At 44.3% G+C, this 27,890-nt stretch overlaps 2 protein-coding genes across 2 annotated transcripts; both read right to left on the bottom strand.

The window, feature by feature from the left end:
• Nucleotides 1–838: 838 nt before the first annotated feature.
• On the bottom strand, nt 839–4,346 carry LOC113034928 (potassium voltage-gated channel subfamily G member 3-like). Its single transcript, XM_026190104.1, has 2 exons — nt 2,686–4,346; nt 839–2,195 (listed from the first exon to the last, which is right to left on the bottom strand). The coding sequence occupies exons 1-2, from the start codon at nt 3,252–3,254 to the stop codon at nt 1,550–1,552; spliced, it is 1,215 nt and encodes a 404-aa protein (XP_026045889.1). The 5' UTR covers nt 3,255–4,346; the 3' UTR covers nt 839–1,549.
• Nucleotides 4,347–10,195: 5,849 nt separating this feature from the next.
• On the bottom strand, nt 10,196–16,244 carry prph2b (peripherin 2b (retinal degeneration, slow)). The gene is made up of 3 exons (XM_026190995.1): nt 15,362–16,244; nt 13,422–13,668; nt 10,196–11,823 (listed from the first exon to the last, which is right to left on the bottom strand). The coding sequence occupies exons 1-3, from the start codon at nt 15,940–15,942 to the stop codon at nt 11,623–11,625; spliced, it is 1,029 nt and encodes a 342-aa protein (XP_026046780.1). The 5' UTR covers nt 15,943–16,244; the 3' UTR covers nt 10,196–11,622.
• Between the last annotated feature and the right edge of the window lie 11,646 nt (nt 16,245–27,890).

Genomic DNA, 27,890 nt, shown 5'->3' with positions numbered 1-27,890 from the left:
AGAGGCGATGAACCACGCGTGATTCATCACAAACTCGCTTTATTGTGACGACCTTCCCGCCTCCTCGCTGCTCTCGTCTACTTCCAGCTCGCTCGGTTTGTTAACAGATGATTTAGAAAGAGTTTTTTTAAACTCAAAGAGAGGAGCTGATCCAAGGTCAGCTTCAGGCACCGAGGAGATCTCAGCCCAATCAGAATCAACTAATCACCATCAGCACGCCACTTGGCATGTGCATGCTTGGATTTAAAAACATCAAACTAACGTGATGTGTGACGTCACACACAAAGAACACAAACAAACATTTGCTGAGAAAAGTTCACAAATGAGATGGTCTCGGCTGTTCAGCTGCCATGTTACTGATTAGCTCTCACTCTGAGAACACGCCAGGAGAACCCGTCAGACACACACACACACCCTCACAGCGTGTGGGTGTGTGTGTGTGTCCCCAGAGGACGGCTCAGCCGGATAGTAAAAATCTTGGGTCTCACGAGGCCCACGGTCTGTTGCTCTCACAGTTTGTCAGAAGCTCTGAGTGTGGACTTTCTCATCACTCAGGTGTTTCCAGGTTACTTCGTTCTTCGTCTTTATTTAGCTGAAACCTTCAGCATCTTCTCAGAGTCTCACCTGTAAAATATATGAAGAGGTTTTTTTTTTATGTTTCAGCCTTTTGTCTGACCTTCTGACATGGACTCCACCTGTGACACAGTGGGAGGAGCTTTAATGTCAGGTGTTTTGTGTGAATCCCATTGTAACTCTAATGTGAAAACCTGATTTCATTGTTATTGTATTTTGTGCAACACTGAGACGATGTTTAAATGATGGACAGGTGGAGTCAGTGAGGTTTTCAGGTTTAACCTTTAATGAGCTGATGTGGTTTTCTGATCGAAATCAGGCAACAGAGGTCAGAGTTCATAAACACATGAGCCTTTTAAACACTCTCCTAAATGGAGAGTTTGACATCTCTGAAGTAAAGGTCAAAGGTTAAAGGGGTCGCCTGTATAAGTGTACTTTGGTTCAAACCCTGCAGCATTTCACACAGAAGAAGAAGTAGTCAGATACTTCACACTCCGCCCGCTTCTCCATCCGGACATTCAAACCAAATGCTTTCAACACTTCAGCTGACTGGCTCTATGGTCATCATGGAAACAAAGGAGGGGTTCAATTATGCCACAGACCGCCGGGTTGCCTCTCATGCCTAACCTGAGGGGGCATTGCATGGTGTGAGTTTATCTCACCACCATTTCATTGTGTGAGCGCATTATTCCCCGACTCTTCTGAGCAACCTAACAGAACCTGACTGTCTGTGAGATCGAATCAGGATGAGAAACTATCAAAGTAAAGTCACCTGAGTCCTGTTTGGACTTGAAAACAGCAAATGGAGGGTTAGGTTATGTTTCACTACACCCTGTATTCAGCCAATCACACACACTCACTCTGATGGAGGCGTCAGGGGAAAACTCAAGTTGCTTTTTGATCGGTCCGATCGATTGTATCCTTCTCATTGTGATGGAGCTGATGGCAGCGCCCCTCCTCAGCAGCAGGATGACGGTCAGTTGATGAATTCGCCCGACAGACTGCGGCCACAGCGAGCTGAACGCATCTTCAGCTCGTGGTAGCACTGGACAAAGCTGTGATAGATGAAGGTGATGGGCAGCGCCAGCAGGACGATGCCGCTCACCACGCAGAGGCCTCCGAGCATGCGTCCCGCCACCGTCATCGGGTACATGTCCCCGTAGCCCACTGTGGTCATGGATATGATGACCCACCAGCAGGCAGCGGGGATACTGGCGTAGTCATGGTTTCCAGCCTCCAGGTCAAGGCCGTGCTCTAGCAGCTGAGCCAGCGCACTGAAGATCGCCATGGCAACACAGACGAAGACCAGGAGCATTACCATCTCACGATAGCAGCGACGAAGCGTCAGGCCAAGTGTCTGCAGGCCCATGAAGTGACGCGCCAGCTTGATAACCCAGAAGATCCGCATCATGCGAAGAACACGCAGTGTCACACCGGCTCGCTGCAGCTGCGAGTTCTCGCCCGTCAGGCTCGTCATGGCAACAGAGATGTAGTATGGCAGGATGGCCAGAAGGTCAATGATGTTCAGAGGCCGCTGAATGAAGTCCCACTTATCACGAGACACTAGGAAATGGACAATGCACTCTGCTGTGAACCAACCAATGCACACCGCCTCGATGATGCTGCAAGGGAGGGGCCAGAGGGGACAAATGAGAAAGCAGAGATAGACCAATGAGATGTTGCTGAAAATTAACAAATCACAGGTGGAGATGTCAGACAATCATTCACAATGGTTTCACACAGAAGGGGAGTTAAGTTATTCATATTAGGTACACTGACAATGACGCAATGGTTAACGCATTTGCTTGGTGAGCAAAAGGTTGCTGGTTTGATTCCAGCTGGAGACACAGATCCCTCTGCGGTTGTGTTGGGTAGCACATCTCACAGCCAACTCAAGCATGCAGAGCTACCACTGTGGCAAGAAGCTTTACACACACAGGAGCATGTACACTTTGTGACTTATCAGTCAATTATCAATAATCCGCTGCTGGTCCCGGTTTTCCTCCGAACTGCACCAGTTCTCTACCTGCTGCAGGTACCCGTCAGAACTGGACCGGGTCTGTCAGGGGCTGATTCTGAATAGTGCAGTGTGTGTGTCAGTGTGAGTCCTACCTTTGCTGTTCCAGCGCTGTCCAATCAGGTAAGGTGCTGGCACATAGCATCACCATGGAGATGACTACAAACAGCACTGACACTGAAGCAAGGAGCTGCGCAGCCAACGAGGACGTGGGCTCCTCAAATGTTCTCCTCATCTTCTCCAGCCAAGGATTCTGCGTAATCTCAGGGCCACGTGGTGGCTCCTCCTCCGGGAAGAAGTGCACGAGGGCGTCAGACATGCGGTCGTCCAGAAGACGCTGGCAGCACAGCTGCAGATCAGAGCTCTCCAGGCCCCAGTACAGCATCTCGTTGTAGAAGGAAAGCTCACACATGTGTGGCACAAAGCGCAGTTTCCCGTGCTGCACGTACAGCATGATGAAACTGAAGGCCTCAGAGTGGCGGTCAAAGAAGAACTCATTGCGATCACGATCGTAGTCATCGCAGAGCTCAAGAAGCTCGCTCTCCGACACGCAGCGAAGCAGTCGACTGAGTCTGCTGAGGGGGAGACGCCTCATCAGCTCCGCAGTGTAGGAGAACCTGCGGCCACCAACGTTCAGCGTGCAGAGGCTGCTGCCACATTTCATGTTTTCTCTGCGTGAGGAGGCGTTGCCGCAATTCGTGCTGGAAACCTTCAGACTCCTGCGAGCGCAGCCAAGATGCTCCAAAGTTTCATGTCAGCAGCCAAAGAGTGCGAGAACGCTGTTGCTTCTCAAGTTTCCTCCTCAGATAAAAATGTCTTTGCAGCTTCAGTGAAAATGGAAGCGTGTCAGGAATGTAAAGAAGATCAAATGAGCAGTGACCCACTTTCATCGATTATTTTTAGTCAAACTCTGAGAAACTGAATCAATGCCATAGACAGATTTCCTGCTCAGCAGAAATCAGCGAGGATTCTCTTTGACTTCTGCTGCATCTCTGAGAGTGAAGAGCAGCAGCTCACCCTCCTCCTCCTCCTGTCAGAGAGGGGGAGGATCACTCGCTGATCCGAAGAGTCCGAGCCAGAGACACTTTATATCCCCCAAAACCTCCTTCCTGTGCTTCAGCATCTCCTCATCCTCTGCTGTTGATCTTCTTCCTCTTTAGCTGTCCTCATTTTCATCACATATTAAACATTTAATCCTCTTAATCATAATTTAATGTTTCAGTGCGCATCAAAGCATGTGTGCATAATGATTTTATGAACTCAGTAATAACCTGCAGAGCTGTGTAAAGGTTTCCCCCTGCTGGACACAGCTCATCATCATCATCATCATCATCATCATCATCATCATCATCATCATCATCATCCTCATCATCATCATCGGATTTTGGAGAAAACAAGGAACTACAGCCATGCAACAAAAACGAATAAAGATTAATAAATGTCTTTACAAGGCTAAGTTGTTCCAAATGTTTTACGAGCTGTAACGGTGAAGGTGCCCTCTGAGCTTATGCTTAGTTTTCGATACACTCAGGAGCAGCTGATCGGCCGACCTGAGAGAACAGGAAGTAATGTGGGACGAGATAATTAGAGCCTTTTAAAGCAATTCCAAAAGTGATCCTAAAATTTATAGGCGGCCAGTGGTTCCAGGTTAAAATGGGAGAAACATGCTTATAATTGTGTGTGCTGGTTCAAAGACATGCAGCAGCATTCTGTACTAACTGAAGATGAGCCACTGAAGAAGCACCAGCCCTCAAGCAAAGTTCATTCCAGTAGTCCAGCAGAATGGTAACAAAGGTGTGGATTACACTCTCAAAGTGCTGCCTGGAAAGAACTGGCTTTATTTTGGCCAGCTGCCTCAACTGGAAATAAAATAATTTTTCCACACTGGTTTGTAATAGTCAGCCTGATGTACTGGGCCAAGGAACAGATATCAACAAGGGTGTCAGAGTGATACCTGCAAACATCATCACTTCAGTCTTTTTCTCATTAAAATTGAAGAGGTTAAGGGCCTGGATGGCCTTTAAGTCTTCAACACACTTGAACAGCAGTCTAGCAGAATATGTTTCTGTCACGACGTAACTCTCTCCAGGTTGTTGGACACAGGTGCTACCAATGATGCCATGATGTACAAAACAACATAAAATAATCAATTTTTTACAGTAAGGCGTTCTCATAAAGCATATTATTCAACAACATAAACATTCACATTTTGACCTTTACAAAATGTTGACACATTCTGTGACTAACATATAAACAGCTCTGTCACAAAAAAACATCTTATTTTTCTAGCAACACATAAAATGCTAATTGCATACCTCAATGGCTGCATTAACGTGAAGGGAGCAATGACACTCACACTCTTTACCCACAGCTGGAAAACTTTGCTGCATCCATCTCCAAATCTCTACCACCCACTGAGAAAGGAAAACATGCTGCCCTCTACCGAGTGTGGCGTGTAACTTAAAATATCGTCAACTGTAAATAGATTGAACATTGTTTCCACCAATGTTTGTTTTAAAACCAACAATCTAAACATTACAATCTGATTTTTTAAACATGAAGTTGCTTATTTATTGTAGCTTAAAAACATAAAATTAACTTAAAATGCATAAAGAACCTAGAACTTTTATTATCATTATACAGTTGCTTGCACTGTGAAGTTAGGCAGCAAGATCACAAAGGTCTGAAAGTAAAGAAAACAATATACAAAAAAAGAAAAAGAAAAACAAGCATTACAAGGGCATCGTAATAAAATATAATAAATAATAAATAAGGGTGGAAGGTCATTAAGGACATGGATCATCTGCACATCTGCTGAAATATTGCATAGGAGAAAAAAAAATTGGAGCATAATAAATAGCAGCGACAGAGTGGCTGTATGACTGTATGGGAGAGGTCTGCTCACACTCTTGCATTAAGAGTTCTGAGATGATTGAATGTTGGGGTGGGTACAGTTTCCTCTGCGGTGGGGTAGGGTGGGCTGCCCCGGGTCCTGTGGGGCTCTGCAGTGCTGCTACTGTAGGCCCCGGTGTGGATGGACCTGGGCTCCCTTGCCTTGGTGGGCACCAGAGGACGAGGGTGCCTACTGGGGTCAGCGGGGGAGCTGGCCCTAGGGAGGGGCATCCTCCCTCGTTTTCCTCCCCATCCCTGGCTACCTCCCTCTTCCCGCTCCACCACACTCACCCACACAGGTAGGGCCTTGGGGTGCGGGTGTGTCACCAGGGTGCAGGGGAGACATTCCCCCCCCCCCTCTGTCCCCTTCTGGCCACCTGTGCCTCAATTTTATCTCACAACTTAGACATCCACATTACTTACACTCTCATAACACACATATATATGTAGGGCCTTGAGGGTGGGCACGTTAACGGCGTCCAGTGGACGGTCTGTGTACTCAAACCTACCTCTGGCACCGGTGCCCACCTCTCAATTTTAAATCCATGTAGACATTGAGGGTTCTCGGGAGGGGCCGTGCTAACACCTGCTGCTCTCTGGCAGCAGCACCATGCTCTCCCTTGTTTTAAATGCACTTTAGAACAACACGCAGCAACACTACACATGAGCGGGAGGAGGGAGGTATGGGGTCTTCACACACACCCCCGTTCTCTGCTAGCCATCGGGGCGGGGTGGCTGGGAGGAGATGTTGGCTGTCCGATTGGCCTCCCTGCTGCTGCGGAGCCTGGGACGGTCTGCTTGCCTCCACCCCGGGAGGAAGGGTAACATCTCTTGGGTCTGGGTTCTGGACCTGGGGTATAGAGTATGTTTGGGGAGTGTGATTGTGTGTATATGTCCATTTATGTCAATCCTTACGTTGGGTGAGTGCTGAGTGTTTGTATATGTGTGCATGAGGGTGGGAATGCATGTTTGTGTCTGTGTGTGCCTGTTTGTCTGTGTCTATATGTCAGGTCGGGTCTTAGACTCCACCTCTCTGGGAACTTCTAGGCCCTCCAAGGCCTATCTCCCCTCACCACACTCCCTGCCGGTGACTGATGCCCTCAGGGGTCGGTGCATTGGTGGTTCTTGGTGTCCGGGGCTGGGCGCTCAGGTATGTACCAGCTCACTCCCGGTGGTAAATCCATTGGGTCTCCTTGTTGGTCTTCAGACAACAATTCTGACGGCTAAAGAACCAAATGGGACAGGCAAAAAAAAAGAAAAAAAAAAGAGTTCTGACAGCCCACGGGAAGAAGCTGTTCTTTAGTCTGTTGGTTTTGCACCTGATGGATCTGAAGCTTTCTCCAGAAGCCAGGATGTTGAAGAGGTGGTGGTCAGGGTGGAGGTGGTCACGAGCTTGGCTACACTTTGGGCCAGCACCTTCCCTGGCTTGCCCGGTACTGGGTTGCCATGCCCCAAACCTCATGAATCCAACATATAACGTTGGAAGAAATCCACAGCAGACCTGACCACGTCTCCATGCTTTCCAGCATACACTTTTATTTTCTGCTTTGGCTCTCGGAGGAGGCGGACGCACTTTTTCTCCTCTCCCTTATCTTCCCTGCTTAGTTCTTATGTCCTTGTCTAGTCTCGTGTTTTTTGTATTACTTTCCCTGGAACACTCTCTCACAGTCTGTTTCTAAAACCTAAAGAGAATTATGGATTTCATCAACTGGTCTCTGAATGCTATTGACACCCTTTTCTCAACGAGAAGTCTGGGCTTGGGAGAGCCCGAGTGCCCTGGAGGGACTTTCCCTGCCGGGTACACGATGGACGGGTGGCAGAACTGGAGGATCGTGTGCCTGGCGGGACTGTGGATCGAGGACGCTGAAGATATCTACCTATTCGGAACCATGATAACAGGGTTCTTGCTGATCGGAGCTGGCTTGGCCCTGGCTTATTGGAGAATTAAGAAAGCGGAACCGGCTCTTCAAACCCCCCCAAGGCTGCCCACTGGGATTGGAACGATGGGACGAGGCGCGACTTCTCAGAAAGGGCTCACTGAGTGCAGCATGGTTAAGCGCTTGGAGGCGCTTACAGCTGCAGTGAATGCTCAGAATAAGACCTCTGCGCGGAAGTTGGATTACATCTTGGAACAGCTGACTGCGGTTGTGAGGTCTCAGAATCTGCCTTTTGAGCAAAAGAATGACAACACCACGGAACTGAAGGTTAATAACATCATGGAGAAACTCGCGGCTATCCAACGGGAGATTGAGAGACCAGTGTCGGAGTGTTAAAGAACAGCTTGAAATTCTCATGAGTTGTTGCAAAAGAAAAATCACCATCATAATGCGGTTACCCCTTCGGCGGCAGCTGTGGGCTCAAGGCTGGAGCTGAACAAAAACTCCCTGATAACGACTGTGTTGAGTCTGTTCCTTTCCATATGGAAAAGATATATATAAATCTTATAAAGTTTGTATCTGTCTTGTGTGAAACTTGTATGAAAAGCATATAAGAGTGAAAACAGATATAAGATCCCTTGAAAAATTATATGATGAAACTTGTATGTTTTGGATACTTACTAAAACAATGTATGAAAGTAATGAGAAAGTGGCCACTTTCATGAGTAATCACATATAAGTTTTTACAATTTCTTTTCCATATGGGTTCCCATTCCCTACAAGGCCGCCAGGGTTGGCTGGAAGACTGTTTACTTAGCCTGGCAGGGCGAAGGACACTGTCTCAGCTGAACTATGGACACGCACACACATACTGATACTGATAAGCACTCACCGACGTATCACCCTCCCTACCCCGGATCCAACGCCACCTCCAACGCTTACCTCCCCTCTGATGTGGACATCGGGTCAGTTGGAGGCGCAGTTGAAAGATTGCAGCGGTCCCAGATCAGATGTACACACTGGAACTCTTTCCCATGTTGCTGTCTGTGTTTATTGTGCTATGATGTGTTGATATCTGTGCATTCCTGTATTATCCTTTTGTGTTACACATTTTGATGTTTTTTTCCTTGCTACCTAGCCTGACCTGTCTCCCCAATGTGATGTTTGTATTGTATGTACGGTCGGCAAGGTCTGTCAGCTCGGTTGTGGGCAAAAGACCTGCAACTGACAAATAAAGGCTATCTCATCATCATCTCATCTTTTATTTCTGGTTGCTGTTCTTTACACACACAGCTGCAGCTTTTCAGCTCATAGCCGAGCACATCACCAACAACACCAACAACAACCCTCAGACGGGACCCAGTTCTTCCTTTTATGCAGGTGAGGCGTGATTGCAGATGTCGTTCAGGTGTGTTCACCTCGCTGCAGCCGCGCCACTGACCACGCCCCGCCACAAATGTGTAAAACAGAAACTTCTGTCTTAACCAAAACTAATCATCAGGTCTTCACATCAGACCTGGTTCTGAATCCGTTCTCTCCACTTTAGAATATTTCATTCATGTTGAACTCCTTTATTGTCTCTCATTAATGTTCATTTTTACACTTTTGTACGAAGTCTCCATTTTTTTCTGTTTCTCTAATCATGCTCAGACTGAGGCACTGTACTTTGGAACAGAGTTAGCATCACCTGTATTCTCGTTAACCTCCCACTGGGTTAAAGCATTGCGTGCTGCATTAAAAGGATCAAAGTTTAAATCGCTTCCTCAGCTTTGCTTTAATCTCTAACCTCTGAGTGGATCCTCATCTTCCCCAGTTCTCGACCGTCAGCTGACCCTCCTGTTCTTCAGTAGCTGGTAATACTGGTCCAACACGATAAACATTAGTTACAACCAGTCTGTGGCAAAGGTACTGGTGTGCAGGTTTTCAGGTTTTGGTTACACCATGCACTGACCAATGTACATTTTAAAAAGGCGGAAGATTCGAGGCAGAGTCCAGTCCATTTACACTGTCTGCAGTCAGCTAGTGCGGGGTAGGTTTGTGTTCGTATTGCTTCACGATGTCTACAGTGTCCTTTAAAGGACTTGGACTTGGCTCCATCTCTGGACCCCCCAGGTTCCTCTCTGCGTCACGGTCACTGTCTTTGACCTTTAGCTGATATAAACAGAGTTAATCTCCCTGTGAGCTGATTAACCATTTATCTGCTCAGGTGAGGTAATGAACTGCACATGTCACACAATGATGTATAACACTGGAAAAATACTGCAAGAAACTCCCCCCAAAAAACTATAAAAGAAAACTGTAAAAATATCACAATAAAAGCGATGGTACTAGTGATAAGACCAAAAAAGTAAAACAAAACACTGTAATAACATCCCAAGGAACTTTAAATGACACTTTTTTTTAATAAAGCACAATAAATACTGCAAGAAAAACACCAAAAAAAACCCCTGTAAAATGTACTGCTAAAGATAGCTTGGAAAGAAAAGCTTCTTCAGTTGAACAGAAGAAGCTTCTCGGATGAGAGGTGAAACGTCTTCAAGCAACTTAAAGAAGTCCAGACGCTTTTCTTTCCAAGCTCCTTAGACTACGATGACCTGGATGACTGAGAACCTTCACAGACATACTGCTAAAGATGTACTTACAAAAATGTAATGTGAATTTAATATAAGCTGTAAAACACTAAAGTATTTCACACCTGAACACCTAAGACAGCACAATAAAGACCAAAGCTGAAGGTTTTCTCACAGTAGTTATAGATATCTAATAATATATAAATATATTTTTATGTTACGTGTTCCAAAGCTGTGTTTGATAAAAGATGAGTCAGACAGCTTGGTTTCAGTCACAATCTCTTTATAGGTTTTATCATACACAGAACTAGAAGCTCCAACCAACCCACAACAACTGACTGAAGACATCACTCTCTCCAAAGAAACAGAAACATATGATGCTCTATGCAGTGGACTTGGCTTTAACTACAAATCTGAGAGCAGATTTCTCTCTCTCTTTCCTGTCCCTTAAATAATCACAGGTTTCAGACCTTACAGAGAAAGAAAGCAATAAAGGAAACGCCTCATAACCAATCACACGATTGCCACAGCCCATTTTTCAACCTGAATTCAGTCTGCCGGGTGTTCTTTCTGGACATGTCACCCACACCTGCAGGAATAACCCATCTGTGATGGCATGTGTTGGACACAGCTTTGCTCCATTCGTTGTGCGGTTTGAAATCACACTAGGAGCATTTCGTCAGTGAGGGGTATTAAATTTTTTAAACTGCAGAGACAGTCAGTGCTGTTAACTCACCTGCTCAGTGCATAATGAACAGACCCAAGCAGAAACACACTTAACTTGTGTTAAGGTGAAGCATTCGGTAGCCATTTATCAACAAAGACTTGATAAGATGTTGACATTTAAAAAAAAAGAAAAGAAAAATAACGACCACATCAAACTGACAAATGATCATTTTTATACCTGTAGTTTATGTGCTTAGCTCTGTATACACCTGTGCACACCGGCCTTTATAATAATGTAAGATGTGCCGTTTCTGTTAGTCCTACATCAGTTACATTAACTTTACACCTGTATATACACCTGCATGTGCATGTTTCGTATACAGGCAATAAGTACAGCTGTGTGAACACCATCTGAGCCTCTGTACTGACAGGAGTTTTATACAGGAGTCATGCTGCTGTGTATGAACCTCTGTCATTGCTGCCTGCTCTCACAGATGGCAGCACTGGTACGTTGTGTGCTGCTTAGTGGTTTGTTCTCTCATGTTAAAGTCTCCAGTGATTGCTGGAGAAAGCCAGCAGAAATGACACACATTCAAACATCTGGATGTAAGAAATAATAACTAGGTTGATCTTTTTACACTAATGATGACGTCGATGGATCCGTGCTGTCTTGGCTGTGTGCTCCCTGCTGGACAAACACGGAACTGCAACACTCAGACACATTGGTGGGAATAGACTCACTGGGACCCGATGCTGTCTGATGGTCTAACCACCGCCTGACAGGAACTGCTACTCTGAAAGGGGTGATGATGTTTTAATTACAGGAGCACGTTCCTCTTTTTTAAAAATAAACTCTGTTTAACATATTTACAGAAAATATCGACATTCACAGGAACTTCAAATGTTCACATTAATGTGCATGTGTGGCTTATATACAGTTCTTTTCTCCCTCTTATGGGGGGAGAGATGGCATTTGAGGGGGGTGAAGAGAAGGGGAGACATCAGTCCTCTGTGGTGGGTTTGGCTATCAGGTGTTGGCCTCTGGAGCATCTCCGCCTTCCACCTGGTTGGTCCTCCCAAAGGTCTTCAATTTGGTGAGCAGATCGCTGAACGTCTCCTTGACGCCCTTCTCGAGCAGCCAGCCCTCACTCTCACACTCGGGGTTCTCCGGCTCTGCCATCGTCTCAAGCGCTGTGCTCAAGTACTTCAGCCCTGCCATGTCCACAGACTGACATAGACACACACAGCTCACATTTATGGCAAATCCAGGAAAAACCCATCCAGCCAAGTACATGTAATATTTTATGACCTCATCATTTTAAGGTGAATCTCTGGTTCTGACCGAGTTTTAAATCCCTACAGTCCCCCCAGAGAACATTGTGGTGACAGGAATGTTGTTTGTGGTCATTTTTAGTTGGTATTAGTAGTTTTGTTTTGTGCTCATTTAACCGACTCTGTCAAAAGAAATGTGAAATTTTCTGTTAGAAGGCTTCAGTACAATTTTGGGCCCTTTTATTTTCTTTAGCAGCACCCTAACGACAATTACACATTATTGTTTGCTTTGTTCAGAGAACAGCGTGAGAGCCTCCGAGTGGCAAATGGCAATATCATGAGCATACAGTCACACTCTGCTTTATTAAGATCATAGACCGAATTGCAAACTACAGAGAGCCTGGTACTGAACCCCGAGGCTCGCCCTTTAAACTGAGGAGTGAGGAAAAACTGAGTTCAGGATGTTGTTTTTTTAACTTAAGCCTTTCAGGTCAAACATGTTGTTTTGACCCAGATTCCAACTCACTTCTCCCTCTCAGGAAGTGTCCCTCATCCTTATTTTCCCAGAATGCAACCTGCTGTTTCTGTGGACAGATTAACCCCCCAGAAATAGCTCCTTATCCTCAGTGAGCCTGACCACCACTTAATGTGACATTTCACCAGATGATCCACCTCAGGTCCTGAGTCACGTATGAGCACAACAGAAATCACACAGTCACAGCCACAACAGAAACAGTCATGCAGAGAATGTGTGCGTTTTCATGATGCAGTTGGAGTCGCACAGAGAATTTAAACAAAAACGGCCTTTTTAAATGGTGTGTGCCGTGTCGTGATACAGCAGCCGCTCAGGAACATCAGTACTAATGCTAATCCCACACCAATCAGTTATTCTGTTAACCTGCTCACTCTGCTGAATTTACTGCAGGGGTGCTGCTGCAATGATCTCGTTCTAAATCACAAGATTAGGAAGAGAACTTGGAGCCTGGATTCACCCGAGAGAGAAAGTCAAAGACTTAAGCCTGTTCACTTTGAACAAATGAGTTAAAAACAGCACCAAACACACATTCACTGATTTTTTTTCCATTGCTTTTTCAAACAAAGCACCCGGCTTTAGAACAGCCACATGCCCGGTTTCTCCTGTACAATGTGAAGCTTTCATTAGAGCAGAAGGTAAATAAAGTGAAACTAACAAATCTGAGATGCACTGACAAGTTTGACATTAAAACAACAGAAGATATGCTTAGGTTAGGTTTCAGCCTTTCATTGGCTGCTTATTGAAATAATTTGTCAGACTAGATTTGATATGTTAGATGAGCAGAAGAGCAGCTGGAAACTGCTAATAAACTGTAGAGCAACGCTTTTTATTTCTGGGTCTCACGCGCCATCACAGCTTCTCAGACATTTGCAGATGGAGTATGTCACAGGACCAGGCTAGCTGTTTCCATTCAATTTTAGTCGTTATGTTGCAGCTTCAGATTTTCTAAGCTGAACATCTGAATCAAAGAGATGTCTGTTTGGCTGATTGGCTGCAGTGGAATGTGGGTGGGGTCTTACCTCCAGGATGATGGCAAAGAGGACAAAAACACCAATGCTGCTCATCAGGCTGCTGTAATAGGAGAAGAGGGCCTCAAGGCAGCCCCGGGTCCAGATGTTGAGCTCCTCTGTGCGGTGGTCATAGTCGTAATGAGCAGAGTTATTGGTCAGGTGGTGCTGGATGCAGGGCCGGGGGGACCCGGGGTTACAGCAGCTGAATGGGACGCTGTCCATCAGATACTTCCCCTCCACGTTACTGAGGACTCGACTGCAGGCCAAACACAGGTCAGAGGTCAAACAAAGCCAGCCTGGGGACTGAGGAGAGATTAGCGACGACCCCCCCATTGCTCTGGAAATGGGTTAGTTAAATCTATGCTGAAATGAATGAACGGTTGCAGCACAGGTGACTCAAGACAAAAGTAAGCTAATAGGAACTATACGTTACTACAGAGACTAAACCAAAGATCAATAAAATACGGCAAGAAGTCGACCAATTTTCCTGAGTTCCTGAACTTTCAGAGAGGGCAACCCTATGAGCAAGAACCATGTGGAGGTGAAACACTCACTGGCCACTGTGGAGGAAGGCCTCCATAACAGTTATGTTTGCAAGGCAAGGCTGTTTGCATGGAAAGTAAGAATTTCAAAAGAATCATAACTGAGCAGAACATCAGAGCCATAACTGAGAGGACCGTCAGCATACAGCTGCACTCTGCTTTAATAAGATTATTCACTGTGATGGAAAACTGTTGAGGACCAGGCACTGAATGCTGCAGAGGAAATGTCTCTTATGGCAGCCTTCCGCTCAATTTAAGTGGAAGTAAAGCCACGCAAATGTTTCATGACAACAGTGAAACTCACTACAGTCTGCACCTCTGGATGATTTATCTGCTCTCCAAATCTGAAAACTGGTTTGCCCTTTTGGAGGAAGGTCATTAAGAAGAAAATAAACTCTCCCTTTTCCTGTCACGTTTAAACTTGTTAGATTATCTTGGAGGGTGATGTCAAATTTAACCAATATGTTAAAAATATTGGTAAATTTGTCTATGGATGGTACTACCAGATGTGATCAAATTATCTGATAAAAATCATCATTAAACGTTGCAGTTTTAGACTCAAAGTGAGAAAAGTAGAGTAGAGTACAAAATAGTCCATTAGACGTTTTAGTCAATCGGAAACCTTATGGCAAGAGCATACAATATAATTTATATCCCACAATTCAACTCAGCAGAGACACTGATGGAGAATAAGACTGCTTCGTTCAAATATGAAGAACAGCGACATGTAAAGTTTTCACTTTGTCAGATGCAGTATGTTATTTAACTTGTTAATTGGTACAAGCTGTGGGTATGGCTTTAAGTTGGATCAATTATATTAGAGAAAAAAAAAATCTCTTTTAAACACATTAGAACAGAAAACAAAATAGTTACAGGTTTGCCACTATTTCAGAGCTGCAGCCAATCAGACGTGTTCATTTCTGATCAGAAGCTGTTTCTTTAATGTCCGCTTTGCTGTGTTTAAGGATCAAGTGACAGATTAGAGTCTCAGAGGAGACGCCCCGCATGAAGCTCCTAAACGTTGACTTTTACCTCCTTAAGACCTCTCTGATCCTCTGCTGAGCCCAATGTTTAATTCATCTGAGAAACTAATGAATAAAACCTGAGAAATTTAATTTAGAAATATCTGAGGTGCTCAGTTCAACGAGGAGCTGCTGATCAGACTTGTGTCGTGATCCCAGAGACACTTTTCCCGAGGCTGCTGCTTTGTTAAAAATTGATGAGTTTGATTAAAATATAGAGGAATATTCAGATGGACAATTTCTATAGAATAATTATGGATTCATCTAATAGAATCAGGTGCCAGCTCTGTGTGTAAATTCTTAAACAGCAGATACATTATCCAACAACATCGATAACTTTTCAATAATGGCTCCACGTGACCGGCCACCCCGCTCAGATACTCACTCTTTGACCACATCGTTGCTCATGTCCAGGTAGCGGTTGCTGATCCACTGAACCTCAAACCAATCCCTGAAATTGTTGTTCCCGCAGCAGTGGAACTCGATCTGCGTCATGTCCAGCGTCCTCTTCATGAAGCAGCGCCCTGGAGTGTCCGTGTCCTTGTAAAACCGGATGGCGTAACTCAGGCCCTCGGCCAGTGTCAGGTATACGGAGAACTGCATAAGGAAGCAGAGCAGCGACACGAGTACCAGCAACACGTTGAAGCCGCAGCACAGCAGCAAATATGTCTTCAACATCGGCTTCCATTTGGAGAACTTGATGGGATCCAGAGAGTCATGGCACACCTTCCCTCCAAAGGCATTAAGGCCGCAAGCCAGCAATCCCACCAGGATCAGCAAGTTGGGCACCAGGTGGCTCTCATTGTTGTCCATCATCTCACTTCTCTTCCGCAGCTCAATCTTGAAGAAGATGCCGAGGCTGAAGATGAGGATCCCTGCGATGACTGAAAACCAGTAGAGCATCCATAGACCCTGAGCCAGCTTGACCCGCTTCTGCAGGTTGAACTTCACCGGCATGAAAGGCATTTTAGCAACTCTGAGAATTCAAACAGACACTGAGGGTCAGGATTCAATAAGAAGCAGCTGCAGTTCAGACTCAGATTCAGAGCTTTACTCGTGAAAAAACAACATCTACTGGTTTCAGGCCCATAATGCTGAGCTGCAAGGGGGGACAGTCCATGTTACTGAGGGAGCAGAGGAGTCCACCATCAAACACTGCACAATATTCACACAGACCAAGTGAGTATTTCCTGCAGGATGTATGGAGGTGTGAATGCGAGCGTGCGGCAGCTCGTCATCCTAAAGCCTCCTGAGCTCATTATCAGCAGATCAGCTGCTGCCTCTAATCCCTCCTCTAACTCCTAATTGGTTTGATGTTAAGCAGCTGCTTCCTCCTCACTGTCACAAGCTTCACTGAGCAGAGTTCACCTGCCTCACCTCAGGGCAGGGTAGTCTCAGTAAGCAGTCCAACAAACCTCCTGTGAGCAGGAGCCTGAACTCTGTTTAGTGAGAAAACTTGTATCTCCGTGGTAAAAGATGCTGTGCACATGCACTGAGCAGGTTACATTTGAGAGAACTTGAAAACCCAGAGACCCAGGGGAGCTTACTGTGCAGGTACACAGAGAGTTAGGCCATCTCACAGTCCTGGTGTTTTGTAGAGATCCCAAAGCAGAGACCGAATACAACAGAGCACTTCCCGATCTGAAGTCAGGCAGTGATTTTACTAGTTTTTAAACTATCAAGGCTTACCAGTCAGACTGTTTATCTAGACTCCACACCTTCGTGTGATGTCCACGATGCTCTCATACCTGCAGAAGTGAATGCTGAAGGCTGAGGATGCATTTGCAAAGTATTGTAAAGAGAAACCATCAAACACAGCACAGCTGCCTCTCTGAGTGACCGCTACTGTAATAGAGTGAATTGTTGCCCCCCCAGTGGTAAAATACAGAAGTGCCTGTTACAGGGCTAGTTCTTGGTTGACCAATATATAACAACAAAAAAGGGTAGTTTCTGCACCGCTAAGAAACAACAAGTTAGTGTGTGATGTCCTGCTGTTCAATAAAGGCACCTATCCACGTCCTTCTGTCCTGATCTTTTTAAGAGCCTAATCCAGAATATCACAACTGGTGACGAGGATTCTAAAGATTTCCACAGCGTGACAGAGGCTGTAGAAGGGCTGTGTTCACATGTAAAAAAAAAATACAAACAAAGACGTTTTCTTCACGGCTGCAGCGAAACAGCTTTTGGTGAGCTAACATGGCGATGCATGTGGGTCGTGTTGAAGAGTATAATGAATCGAAGGAAGATTTTGAGTCATATTTGGAGCGGTTGGAGCAATGGATGTTGGCAAATGATGTTTCCGATGAGAAGAAAGTGTGCACGTTTCTCTCTGTGATCGGAGCAGATACATACAGGCTGCTAAAGAATCTTGTGTCTCCGAGGGTACCGAGTACCATGGGATATGCAGCACTGACTGGAGCGTTAAGTGCGCATTATAAGCCGACTCCAGTGGTGATAGCTGAGCGTTTTCGTTTTCAGAAACGTAACCAGAAAGAAGGGGAGGCAGTTTCTGACTATGTTGTCGCTCTGAGGCAGTTGTCAGCCACATGTGATTTTGGACAATATTTGGATGAGGCCCTGAGGGATCGTTTTGTTAGTGGGCTGCGTTCTGATGCTGTGCAGCGCAAGCTACTATCGGAAAAAGATCTTACATTTCCACGTGCATGTGAGATTGCCGTATCCATGGAACTCGCTTCGAAAAATACGATGGAGTTCTCAGGACGCCAGGACCCTCACCACGTAAATGCCTTGACAAATGCTCCAAATTTTTTCCAACAAAGGATGGAAAGGACAGAACAGGCAAGAGGGCAATAACAAGCCAAAGAACTGGAAGGGACCTAAAAAAGACACAGGAATGAAGCAACCATGTTATCGTTGTGGTGGAAAGCATTCAGCACGTGAGTGCAAATTTAAGAGTGAAAAGTGTCATGTTTGTGCAAAAATAGGACACACTGCACGTGCTTGCAGGAATAAAAAATTCAGTCAGCAAACTCAGTATTTGGAAACTGAGGATGAATGCTCAAGTAGGAATGATGAAGCTGAACTTTTTGGAGTTTATTCAATGTACTCCATCACCTCCAGTGAGAAGGGATACACAGTGGATGTTGCGCTTGGGAGCAAGAACACCACCATGCTGCTGGATACAGGATCAGCAGTGTCGGTAGTATCAGACAAGCATTATCAGATGCATCTCACTCATTTCCCTATAAAACCAGCCAGTGGGCTAAAGCTCAAGTCCTTCTCAGGCCAACACATTGCTGTGCGTGGATATATTATGTTACCAGTACAGTATGGGACTCAAAACATCACCCTACCACTGATCGTTGTTCAGGGAGACAGACCAGCTCTGATTGGACGAAACTGGTTAAAGAAACTACAGCTGAACTGGAAACAGATTTTCACAGTACACAAGGTACTGGTGCAGAAAGAAGCAAAGCCAGGAGTACTAGAAGTGATTCAGCGCCATCAGGCAGTGTTTTCGGATGACCAAGGCAGCATAAAGAGATTTAAAGCTAGAATCCACACTAAACCAAACACCACACCAATTTTCTGTAAAGCTCGCCCAGTTCCTTATGCACTAAAAGAAGCTGTGGAAAAGGAGCTGGACAGATTGGAAAAGGTGAAGGTTATTTCAAAGGTTGAGAAAAGTGAGTGGGCATCCCCTATTGTTACTGTGCCAAAAGCAGACAAAACAATTAGGATATGTGGTGACTACAAAGTCAGTGTCAACCAGTGTGTTGAAGAGGAAAGATATCCACTTCCAAATACTGAAGATTTGTTTGCTACTTTAGCTGGAGGAACATCCTTCAGTAAACTTGACCTTTCTCATGCCTATCAGCAGCTACAGTTAGATGAAGAATCAGAGAAGTATCTGGGCATCAAATTTCAAATTCAAATTTTATTTGTCACGTACACAGTCATACACAGTATGATATGTAGTGAAATGCTTGGACAACTGCTCGTGACCTAAAGAAAACAAAAAAAGGAAAAGGCTATGAATAAGATAGGAAATAAATATGAAAAATTAAAAAGGGTAAATTTTACTAGGAAGGAATAAAATATAAATTAAGGTTAAAAAGGAAATAACTGTACAACACAAATTAGAATGAAGGGTAAATTTAACTGGGAAAGAATAAGATAAAATATATAAATTAAAGTTGAAAATAAAATAACTGTACAACAAAATACACAATATAGAACTATATAAGAATGTATGAAGAAATATAAATAAATATATACACAATAACAGCAGTTGTACAAGTATTAACTGGAAATGAAGAATATAATGTCCAGTGTTGTGCAATCCACATTATGTCTTCTGCAGTGCAAATATGCTTAAACACACACAAAGGTCTCTATAAGTACAATCGCCTCAGCTATGGTGTTTCCAGTGCTCCGGCTCTTTTCCAGTCTGTGATGGATCAAATCCTTCAGGGGATGGAGCATGTCACCTGCTTTTTGGATGACATCCTCATCACTGCTTCATCTGAAAGGGGTCATTTGAAGAGGTTGGAGGAAGTACTCACACGTCTGGAGAAGCATGGTGTCAGAGTGAAGCTTTCCAAGTGCCACTTTCTTCAGAGCAGTGTGGAGTACCTGGGACATCGTATTGACAGGGATGGTCTGCATCCTTTAGAGGAAAAGGTAGCAGCCATAGCAAATGCACCAGAACCAACAAACGTCACTGAACTGAAGTCCTTTCTTGGTCTTCTAAATTACTACAGTCGATTTTTGGAAAATCCATCCACCATTCTTCAGCCTTTGCATAACCTGTTGAGAAAAGATGCTACCGTAAATGGATTTGGACCATGGAATGTGCAAAAGCATTCAGGGATGCAAAAAGTCTACTGCTGCAGAACAAAGTGTTGGTGCACTACAGCACAAATCTGCCATTGAAGTTAGCCTGCAATGCATCACCTTATGGATTGGGCGCAGTCATCTCTCATGTCATGGAAAATGGAGAGGAAAGGCCTGTGGCTTTTGCATCAAGAACATTAACTGAAGCTGAGCAAAAGTATGCCCAGATAGAAAACCCTAACCCTTGCCATAAGTTTTGGAGTAAAGAAATTCCATAAATATCTGTATGGAAGGAAATTCACCCTCCACAGATCATAAGCCACTGCTGGCTATACTAGGGCCAAAGTCAGCTGTCCCAACACTCGCTGCACTAAGAATGCAACGCTGGGCTCTTATCCTAATGGCATACAACTATGACATTGAATATAGAAGATCAGCTGAACATGCTAATGCAGATGCATTGTCACGTCTACCTCGGAATACGCCAGAAAACATTGCCGAGGAGGGAAGTATCTTCTATTTCTCACATGTGGAAGAGCTACCAATAGTAGCTAAAGACATTGAGAGAGCAACCATGAAGGATCCAATCCTCAGCAAGGTCTGGAGCACACCGTGGAGTTAAATGGGATCGGACACACAGCTGTTCCTGCCTATCATCCTGCATCAAACGGGGGCAGCAGAGAGGTCAGTACAAATCCTGAAACGATCCCTGATGAAAAATGTGCTGGAAGCAGATGGTAAGGCCACATTGCCACTCAGTCATCGTTTGGCAAACTTCCTTATCATGTATCGCAGTACACCGCACACTGTGACGGGTCGTACACCAGCAGAGTTGTTCCTGAAACATCAGATCCGGACTCGCTTCAGCCTGCTGAAACCTGAACTAAGCAGACACATTGAACAGAAACAGTCTGAGCAGAAGCGACACCATGATTACAAAACCCAACCTGTTCGTGTTTTTTCGGAGGGAGACGCTGTGCGTATCCGAAACTTCAGGGGGGGGGGGGGGGGAAACAAAATGGACTCAGGGAACAGTTCTGAAGAAAATGGGAAGTGTTACTTACCTGATACAAGAGGGACAGAGAACACGCACAATACATGTGGACCACCTGTTACCATGGAGACAGACTGTGGAGAAACCCCCAGTTATATTTTCACCGGTTTCAGAGGGACGGCCAGAAGTGATTATGGACAGCGTTGTTCCAGAGATACCACCAAGTCCACCTGGGATTTTAACATCACACCCCTTACCTCCTGAACCACCTAAACAGACAACCGATGAACCACCAGTATCCACCCTAGAAACCACCCAAAGCCCATCTGTGGAACGCAGATACCCAGAGAGACGCAGAGTTCCCCCAAAGAGACTGAATCTTTGAAAATGTAGAGTTATGTTTTAGTTATTTACTGCCAGTTATTTTAGAAGTGAAGAGTTAATAATGGAAGTAATGGCTACATTTATTCATTGTTCGTAAGGGCCACAGAATATTTCTTTATGGTGGGGGCAGTGAAATACATTCTTTAAAGGGTTGCTTATTTCAATTACAAATCTAAAAGGGGAGGAATGTAATAGAGTGAATTGTTGCCCCCAAGTGGTAAAATACAGAAGTGCCTGTTACAGGGCTAGTTCTTGGTTGACCAATATATAACAACAAAAAAGGGTAGTTTCTGCACCGCTAAGAAACAACAAGTTAGTGTGTGATGTCCTGCTGTTCAATAAAGGCACCTATCCACGTCCTTCTGTCCTGATCTTTTCAAGAGCCTAATCCAGAATATCACAGCTACAATGATCGCTTTAAACGCTGCACAATTCCCTGATGATGATAGTAAACTAAAATTGCTTCATGACTGGTGATATAAGATTTTTTAGTTTGTGTTATGTTTATTTGTAGCTTCATTTAAAGGAAGAAGAGCTTGTGAATTGGAACCAACACAGGAAGAGAGATTGAAGCCATATGTGTAGAGGAATGCGGTGACATACGACACTTCCTCCTGTTTTAACAGACAAGCTGTCGCTCTCTCTCTCTCTCTCTCTCTCTCTCTCTCCTTTTATGGGAATGTCTGAATTTCTATACATACCAAGTTATCTCCTGTTTCAGCTGACAAGCGAACAGTCTCTCCTTTTATGGAAATGTTTTATATTCTGAACATGCCACTCCTACTTCCTTGAAAACTTGCTTAAGTATAAAGAAAGAAAGCTCTGAAAGCCCTGGGCGGTCTTTCCTCTCTGTCACATCTGTCCTGCACACATTGCTGCAGGATGGATCGGGCGATGAGGGGGGATTGTCCATGTATGCATGAAAAAGATATCTTGAGTTTGAGTTTCTTTGCCTTCTAGCAACTTTCTCTTCACATTTTCTTGGTCCTCAGAGCCGGATAGGAAGCATCGGCCGCTGTATTCTGGCATCGTGGAGATCTTGCACTGAAGTCTGTCGACAGCCTCTTCGGAGTGAAAGTCCAGAGACGTGAAATTCGGGTTCTGGCCAGTGTCATTAAGTGGTCCACGACGCTGGGATCCAGTGGCTGACTTTCAACATAGCCAGAGAATCTTGGGAAGGTAAAGAAACCACTCACTTACACTCGCGTAAAACGAACCTAGGTCTTATCCGAAAGGATGTAATTAGTCTAATCCACTGCACGGATTTTCAAAATAAAAGCTTATGGACCAATCCGCCGAAAGGATTTTAAATTGGGAATTTTTAGGACTGACCTGCTGAAAAGGTCTGCGCGACTGTGTAAATTTCTGTGTAAATGTTTGTGTTTTCTGTGTGTTGAGAGTGAATTGATTTGAACAGCACAATACGCTGCTGAATCACTCTCATTGTTATTGTCATTTTATTTCCTGTCAGTAGCTGAAGTACTGGTGACAAAAGAGAACAGTTGAGTTCCGCCTCATAAAACTGACACCGCTCCACCAAATAGAGTGGAGTAGAAGGGCGTAGTCAGTAACCACTCCTAAGTCTAATAAACTCTGTATATTTTATATATTTTATTATTATTATTATTTTTTTTTTCTTTTTTTACTATTTAATTTGTAAAAATGTGTACACACACACACACACACACACACACACACACACACATGTAGGAAAATATTTAGTATACACATCCAGAAATGCATACACTATTATATATTGTACATATATTTATTAGTTTCAGGTTGGCCATTCTTGTATTTTGCTCGTTTGTGTTGTTGTGTTTGCACATCTCTGTTGCTTGTGGGGCTCGCACACAAGAAGCCTCTGCAGTTCTGTTTTAATGGGTAATCAGCCCACTAAGTTTACCGTTGACGAACAATGGTTAGAGGAAAAAATGTCCAGGCGCCGGACAAATTAGTGTGCAAAGATGGAGAAATCCTTAAAAGACCAAATGTTCCACCTGGGAAGGACAATGTAGCCCATCTGCACTATCACAACTTAAAGGAGCATTACTGAAACAAGTAGGAGAAACAAAAGATTTAAAGAAAAAAGGAAAACGCACGTAAGAATTAAATATTTCCAAGTATGGAAGCGAGAGGCAGATAGACGATGTGAGGAAAAAAAAAAAAAAGAAACAAGAAAAGAAAAATGAAAAAGGCAGAGGTGGCCAACCCCCACTCCTGCTGCTGTGAAGCCAACCCCCACTTCCGCTGCTGCACGGCCAACCCACACTCCCGCTGCTGCGACCCCCCCTTAAACTATCATGTGATCCGTTTAGATTTCAACCTGGTCCTTATGCAGAGGCACAAAACATGTTAGATAAAATGGCACTAGGTGAAAATCCACAGGAAAAAATAGGAAAAGATCGCTACGAACGAGATATGGGAGGTGATGTCAATCTATCTGGTCCTCCCGGCATTTTTCCCATGATAGCAGTACCAAACCCCAGATACGGCCAACCTACAGGGGAAGGTAAAGAAGGTGGAGAGGCACAACGTGATAATAACCCAAATATATTCGTGTTCCGGCCGTGGTCACAAAAAGAGGCAAAATTGGTGAAGTGAAACAAAAAGAAAATGAAACAGCGTCCGATTTTTTAGATCGCCTGCGTCCGGTTTTTAGGCAACATTCAGGAATGGATTATAATGAAGGTCCTGACGGTCCTTACCAACAGCAGCTAAAAAATGCATTCCTGAATGGCCTGCTACCTGCAGTGAAATCCCATGTTGGCAAACACTAGGTCACAATGAATGACCACTAGCCGACGCATTGCAACATGCCGAGCACGCTCTCCGTGTAATATATGAAAAAAACTGCAAGCACAGGTACTTTCACATTAGATCCAGAAACAGAGTTTATTGCATTTTCAGGAGGATTTAGAAGGTAACAGACAGGGACAGAGGAGAGGAAAGGCAGAGGAAGAGGAGGATTTAGAGGAAAGGGCCAGAGATATGTAGGACAGACAGACTTACGCGAAAGAAGTGAAGAAAGAGATAATACGTGCTGGAATTGTGGCAAGGAAGGGCATTTCGCCAGAGATTGCAGACATAAAACGGACAAACGGCAATATTCAAATGAATGACTAAATGAGGAAAAGTCAAATGAAAATGACAAAAGTGACGCAGAAGTATTTAATGTCTATCAATTAGTGTCTGAAGTAAGAGGCAAACCTACACTGACAGTATATGTCAAAGGCAAACCAGTGCAGATGTTACGTGATACAGGGGTATGTAAAACCGTTTCGAACAAAAAAACCACAGGAAGTACAATTCTCAGAAGATATATTAATAGTAAAATCAGCATCAGGTCACACTACAGTGCAGTGACTGACAAAACCCTTATTAAGTAAAAACTAGAGATCAAAGTAGTTTAAAGTAGTTTAAAAAGGTTGGAAACAGACCCCAACAAATAGATATAAATATAAGAAGTACAAAAATAAAATAAACAAAGACAAAATTACATTAGAACTTATTTTTAACGTATTGAAACTAATAATAGGAAGGATAACAACCTGTAAACTGATATTAACAATGAAACATAGCTGGCATGACGTTCATGCCCAGAATGTATATAATAAATAAAAGGAAATAATTCACACGAAAATCTTTTAAATAAAATAGAGAGATGCATAAGGTACATTAAGGCTGTGTCATTGTTCAGCCAAGGAAAGTGTGTGAAAAGGTAAATGTCTCCAGCTTGGGAAAGGGTGAAACTGCAGATCACCCGAAGCCCTTGATGGATACAAAATAAAATATAAAATATATAATAATAAACTACTTGGTTCGCCATGCAACAGAGAGAATGAATGTGACTGAAGGTTGGATCTGAGATGAGACAAACAGAAGACCAGTCTAAAAGTAGGCACAAACCTGTTCAGAGAAAAAGCAAATTTGTACAGATTGGATGAATTCTAAATTATCTGTTTGCTGAGTAAGATGATCCTAACTATTAAATTGGCTCAGTAGTAGTATAGTGATATACACTAATAAAATATTGTAATATACTATTGTTATTATATAGAAAGAAAAAGATGATGATAATAATAAGAAGTATCCTAGTCAGTTATGATGTGAGGTGGATGATTGATATGAAGTAGTCTGCATCAAACTTAAGGTTTGCTCAAACTCAGTATAATGACATATGAGATGAAGAAAATAAAGGAAATATCTAAACCAATTAGGTGCATAGAGGCACTTGACCTGCTTGAAAACCTGTCATTTAACCTAGATAAAATATTACTGAGATATAGAGCACATCTATAATAACAACTAATAAGCCAAACCCTGTAGATAATAGCTAAAGCTACCGGATTGAGAAGCTGAATTAAATATGTGGACACCGTTAAGTTGATGAGCATGTTACACATTTTCTTTTCTTTTTATTTATTTGTTTTTAGAGCAGAAGCTGCATAAAAGCCAACACATGCAGCTGTCTGTGAGCTCAGTTTTCCGTCACACTTCTGCTCTGTTTCAGTAGCAGCATTTTTCTTTTTGTGTCCTGACTCATGTATGTTTTCTGTTTTGTTTGATTATTTTATTTTGTTGGTTTGGAAACAAATTTGTGACCATACTTGTGGATCAGTGACACATAGTGATTAGGCATATGATTTACAAATGCCCAGTTTTAGAACTGTGAGCAATTCAAAGTTTAAAAACATATTCGGCGCCTAATAAGCTCATCACTGGACCCACTTCAGTTTGCCTACCAGCCTGGCATTGGAGCGGATGATGCCGTCATTCACCTCCTACATCGTTCCCTCGCTCACCTGGAGACCGCTGGAAGCACTGTGAGAATCATGTTCTTTGATTTCTCCAGTGCCTTCAACACTATTCTTCCCTCGGTTCTAAAGGACAAGCTGGTGAACTCTGGAGTGGACCATCACCTCACTACCTGGATCCTGGACTACCTCACCGACCGACCACAGTATGTGAGGACTCAGGGCTGTGTGTCGGACAGGGTCGTCTGCAGTACGGGGGCCCCACAGGGAACGGTTCTGGCTCCGTTCCACTTCACCATCTACACTGCAGACTTCTCCCACAATTCCACCCAGTGCTTCCTGCAGAAGTTCTCTGATGACTCTGCAATAGTCGGCCTCATCACTGATGGGGACGACAAGGAGTACAGAGGTCTGACCCAAGACTTTGTGGACTGGTGCCAGCTGAACTACCTCCAGATCAACGCCAGTAAAACCAAGGAACTGGTGGTAGACTTCCGCAGGCACAAGCATTCTCCACTGCAACCACTGAACATCCAAGGTATGGACATTGAGGCTGTGGACAGCTACAGGTACCTTGGTGTTCATCTGAACAATAGACTGGACTGGACTCATAACTCAGACGCCCTCTACAGGAAAGGGCAGAGCAGGCTGTACCTGCTGCGGAGACTCAGGTCGTTTGGAGTGGAGGGCCCACTCCTGAAGAAATTCTATGACTCTGTTGTGGCTTCTGCTATCTTTTATGGCGTGGTCTGCTGGGGCGGCAGCATCTCTGCTGGGGACAGGAAGAGACTGAACAGGGTGATCCGAAGGGCCAGCTCTGTTCTAGGATGCCCTCTGGACCCAGTGGAGGTGGTGAGTGACAGGAGAACGGCGGCTAAGCTGTCATCCCTGATGGACAACATCTCCCACCCCATGCAGCAGACTGTGACAGCACTGAGCAGCTCCTTCAGTGGGAGACTGCGGCACCCACGGTGTGGGACGGAGAGATTTCGCAGGTCTTTCCTCCCCACTGCTGTCAGACTCCATAATAAAGACTTTAACTGATCAAGCACACACATCCATACATATGCAATAATACTAAGTGCAATAATCCTTTCTGTCATCGTTGTATTTTTACTCAGTTGTATATAGTATTTGTATTTGTATTCTATTTTTATCTTATTGTATATTTATTTTATTTTATTCTACTGTATATAGTATATTATTTTATTCTATTCTGTACAGTTGTGTACTGTATTTATTCTTATTGTATTCTAATTTTTGCCTCATAACTTTTGCACTGTCCATTTCCTGCTGTGACAAAACATGAAACTGGAAACCTAAACTGGGTAAACTAATAAGACAAACCAGAAACGAGGATGCAGGGAGGTCCGGAGAAATACATACGGGAAGACGCAGGGAGACCGAGGGGAAACAACACAGACGAACCAGCCATTACTGAGACAGAAAATACAACTTAAATACACTCAGAACACAGGGAGATTACACACAGGTGGGAGACACAGCTGGGAGTGATTAACATGACGAGACCAGGGAGGCAAACTGAAAACACTCACATAAGACGCAGACCTTCACAATAAAACAGGAACACACGGGGGGGAACAGGGTAAACACCAATTAGAGAACAGAACCAAAATCGCGAAGAGAAAACACAAAACGCTGGGTCAACAGGACCCAGGATCATGACAGTACCCCCCCCCCCCCTCAAAGGCTGGCTCCAGACAGCCCAACAAGAAACAAAACAGCCAGAAAAAACAGAAAACAACCCGACCAGGGCGGGCGGCGGGGGCCCAGGAAGGAGGGCTCGAAGCAAAACAAAACCGGAGCACCAGAAGTCCAAAAGACAAAAAGAAAAACAAAACACGAGACCCAACCCAAGAAAACCAATGAAACGAAACACACCACAGCCCAAGAAAAATGGAGTCCAAAACAGAAAAGTTCAGGGGGCCGACAGCACAGGAGTCCAAACAGTTCAGGGGGCC

This window comes from Astatotilapia calliptera, chromosome 13 (genome assembly GCF_900246225.1).
Source record: "Astatotilapia calliptera chromosome 13, fAstCal1.2, whole genome shotgun sequence".
Classification (NCBI taxonomy): domain Eukaryota; kingdom Metazoa; phylum Chordata; class Actinopteri; order Cichliformes; family Cichlidae; genus Astatotilapia; species Astatotilapia calliptera.
The sequence above is the reverse complement of the archived record's forward strand: the minus strand, read 5'-3'. Positions and strand labels throughout refer to the sequence as shown.